Source organism: Hypomesus transpacificus, chromosome 12 (assembly GCF_021917145.1).
Source record: "Hypomesus transpacificus isolate Combined female chromosome 12, fHypTra1, whole genome shotgun sequence".
NCBI lineage: Eukaryota > Metazoa > Chordata > Actinopteri > Osmeriformes > Osmeridae > Hypomesus > Hypomesus transpacificus.
The window spans coordinates 4,340,473-4,344,264 of record NC_061071.1 but is presented as its reverse complement, the minus strand read 5'-3'; the positions used below and the strand labels follow the sequence as shown (position 1 = coordinate 4,344,264).

Below are 3,792 nucleotides of genomic sequence, written 5' to 3'. Positions count from 1 at the left end.
CGGCGCATCCAACGCGTTTGTTCAACTCGCCATTTGTATAGAAAGAGATTACAATCGAGAATAATAAAAGTCGGAGCAAATTTACTAATTAGCAGTTTCATCAATAAAATAAGCACATTTTCAGCAACTACACTGCCCACTTCTCGATACATTTTCATTCAGATTCTGATTTACAAGTACCGTTTAGCTGAAATATGAATTACGGTAACCGGTAACCCAGCCCCAAGCGGTTCTTTATTGGTTCGTAAACTAGACCAGCTTCGAAGTGGTGCTCGTTGCGAACCACGTACGAACCACGTACGAACCACTTTTCCGGTTCCCAGTCTGTCAAAAAAGAAAGAACTGGTTCGCGATTAGGCTCCGGCTCCGAACCGGCACCCAAAATGCATTGGTGGAAAAGGGGTAAAGGAGGAGATTTTCAAACCGAGCGTTTGAGCATTCATTTTCTCATAGGCGGAGAAGAACACCCAGGGCTTGGTTTACACCTATTGAAAATTCTAGCCACTGGGGGACCAAAGGCAGGCTAGGGGAACTCATATTAATGTTAAATAACCTCCTAAAGTGAAGTTTTCATGTCATGTGACCTTTAAATAGCCTTCATAGGCTACAACATTTAGCCTAATGCATTAAACAATGATGAACAATGCATTGATATAGGCTACACACCATAGCCATCAAATGTATGGCTATGGTAGTTTGTGATTTCAAATGATTAGGCATCAGGCACAAAAACCATATAAAAAAGTTAGGCTATTGGATAATGTATTGATTAAATGTAGGCTATTTATTTTAAACAGTGTCAAAAAAGTCAATTTAGATGTGTATGTAATGTCAAAAATGTAGATGTGGTGTCTGTAAAGGTCTAAAAAGGTCCTCGACCTACGTAGCCTTTCACGTCAATCATGGTGTGTCATTTAATTTTTATGAAGCGGTTGATGAGGGAGCTGTCATTGTACACGATTTAAAGAGAACGTTATTTCTGGAAAAAGTAATGTGGCCGTGTGCATTGCTTTTGCCGTGGTGGATTGTATGATCCATGTTTTACCTCTCGGGCTGCTTAAGAATAGGGTGCACGCGCAATTAGCTTGACTACTTAACTCTGACTTGAATTAGTGAGAGTGCGTGAGCTGGAATTGGCCTTTATAGAACCGCTTTACCTCTGTGAGCAAAGTACTGATGTAGTGCACATAGTAGGCTACATTTTACTGTACTGTACTTGAAATGTTGCAACAGTATATCTGCTGAGGTTTGGCTGAACTCTCTGTCCAGCCTCAATGTTGCCCCTTGGTTCACAACATGTTCAAACAATGTTGTTCGTATTTCATTAGATACTGTCAATTTGGTCCTATTCTTATTCTTCAATGGCCTCCAGGTCTACCTCTCCCTACCACTCTTCCTCCACAGGCTTCTCCTCTCATCCTCACTCTCCCTCTTCCTCTTCCTGCAACATTGCCTTCCATTTTTGATCGGGACAGGTACACTGACTTGTTGCCTTTTTGTAGTGCTTACATGATTGGTATGTTTACAATTATGCACTTGAGTGCTTGTACACCTGACGCCCTTGTTTGATCCATTCATTCACATGAGTGGCATTTTACCAGTCAGTGTATAAAAAAGAAAATTAAGTGACATAATTTTACATTGCTGTGTCTAATGTAGAAAAGTGTGTTTAGTTGTTTGCAAAACACTGTGTGTAGTATTTTGCAAATAGTGTGAGGCTGAGAATATGCTTATAGTTGTGCAGGTCTTGGCTTCTGTTTTGCTCCTTGAGTGTCAGGTTTCACTAACTGTGTGTTATTTGACATTTTTGGGTCTGAGCAATTGGAAAAAACTGTAATAATCTGTGGAAGATAAGATGCAAAACAAAAAAATATATTTAAAATGAAAGGATAACATCCCACCTGCAGGCAATGGAGTGGAAGTGCAAAGGTGTATCCCCAGAGCTGGTTTGCTATGCGATGGGCTACGGGGCTGAATACTAGTAGGTAAGCCAGGCCGGTAGGCACCAGCTGGCATAGCTTGCGGGTAAGAGGGTATGGCCAGAGGTAACGCAGCTTGGAAAAGCAACATGAGGCACATGACAACCATGCTAGCAAAGCTGTTGATGGGAGAAAGACCTGGGAGAGAAAAATAAGAGATAGGAGGTGGAGAGAAGGAGAAAAAGGAGGAGAGGAGAAGAGGAGATCGAAAGGATTAAACAACCAGACTGAAGACTAAATGCCCGTCTCCTCCAATCCAGCCTCCCACTACCTACCTCTGCTACTCCACTGTGTTGCCAAGTAGGGGTGGAGCTATAGAAATAGAGCACCATGGCACTGCCGTACTGGTAGACTGCCATGCCCACAGAATCCAGGAAGTAGAAGGATAAGTGAGCAGATTCAGAGTGTGAGTGGAGCAGGTGTTTTGCAGCACTGCAGAGCAAGTAGGTGAGAGAGGAGAAAAGGTAGAGAGCCAGGGGCAGAGAAGACAGGTCCACACCCAGACCCCAACCCTCTGGACCACTCAGTCTTACCCCCAGTAAGCCCTGGGAAATAACAAAAACACCACCACATAACACCACCACCACAAGCAAATACAGACATGCAAATAACGCAGTGAAAAGAAATCCTTTTAGATTACAGTACCCCTCCACACATCACAGAAAACAGCGCCACCCTCAGCACCACAAACACTCCAGCCAGCAGGTGGCTCCACACATTGACTGTTTCGTTGTGCACCTGCAGGAGGCTGAGGAGGTAGTAACGCCAGGGTAGGCCAGAGGGGCGGTATCCAGACAGAATGTAAGGCTCCCAGAACAGAGAAGGGACAGAAGTGTATGGTACGGTGGGGTGGAGGGAGGGGAGAAGATGCGTGAGGCAGGATGGGAGAAGAACCAGGGGATTAAGGGAGAGAGCAGTGGGGCAGAAGAAAGTGACACGAGGCATAGTGGGAGTGGAGAGGTGGAAGAGAAAGAAAGAGACAGAGGGGGAAAAATAGGGGAAAGAAGAGGGAGGAATGAGAGAAGGGGAAACGAGGCTGTTGGATCTGCATACATAAAAGGTGTGAAACAAAACATAAACAATGTTTAAATAAGGCATGTGTGAGCAATGTGTAAACTCAAAAGAACTCAGGTGATCACACTTTAATAACTAAACTGTTGAGAACTGTTGTTCCGCTCTCTAAGGGTCAGCAAAATATGTTTGTGTTTGGTGTGTGTGTGCATCTTATGCTTCTTCACACAAAAGTCGAAATACCAGCAATCAAGTTACCAGCACAAACATCCAAACACACAAAATGTTTACAACCACTGATTGTGAACATAGAACTAGTTGGCCTCAACTTTCACAGCATTGGAAAACTTAAAACTTGTGAAAACAAGTCTAACTTCCCCTAATCGGGTGGTATAATCCAGCCCACTTTAAAAAGTAAAATCAATTGAGGGCCTTACCTGATAGTCTCACCCTCCGTCTCACTCACTCACTCACTCTCTCTAAATCCATTTGGCCACCTTTTCAGTCTTATATCCAACAGCAGAGCTCACATGCAAAACTATTTTCTCTCTCTCCGTTTATTTTTTTTTACATAACCAACATACAAAGTCAGTCTGTTCCACACAGTGCCACAGTCTTTTTCTCATAATACAATTATGGTGACTCAAACATTAACTGTGGGATTCCATGGTTGACAGTCACAAGACATTCTTAACATTACTAACAGAGAGAGGGTTTAACCAGCACAACTGACTGGAAAATGATGGTTTTCTATCATATCATCTTCTATTATATTCACTAAGCATTTGGGCAAGAATAGTTT

General features: G+C 43.0%; 1 protein-coding gene across 1 annotated transcript in view; it reads right to left on the bottom strand.

Annotated features, from left to right (window-relative positions):
- LOC124474756 (membrane progestin receptor beta-like) overlaps positions 1-3,454 on the bottom strand; it is an 11,553-nt gene extending 8,099 nt beyond the window's left edge. Inside the window, exons 1-4 of the mRNA XM_047031174.1 lie at positions 3,428-3,454; positions 2,625-3,024; positions 2,255-2,524; positions 1,902-2,117 (exon numbers count right to left, since the gene is read on the bottom strand). Of these exons, the coding sequence (XP_046887130.1) occupies positions 1,902-2,117; positions 2,255-2,524; positions 2,625-2,924 (786 nt within the window). The 5' untranslated portion in view covers positions 2,925-3,024; positions 3,428-3,454. The remainder of the gene's footprint in view (positions 1-1,901; positions 2,118-2,254; positions 2,525-2,624; positions 3,025-3,427) is intronic.
- Between the last annotated feature and the right edge of the window lie 338 nt (positions 3,455-3,792).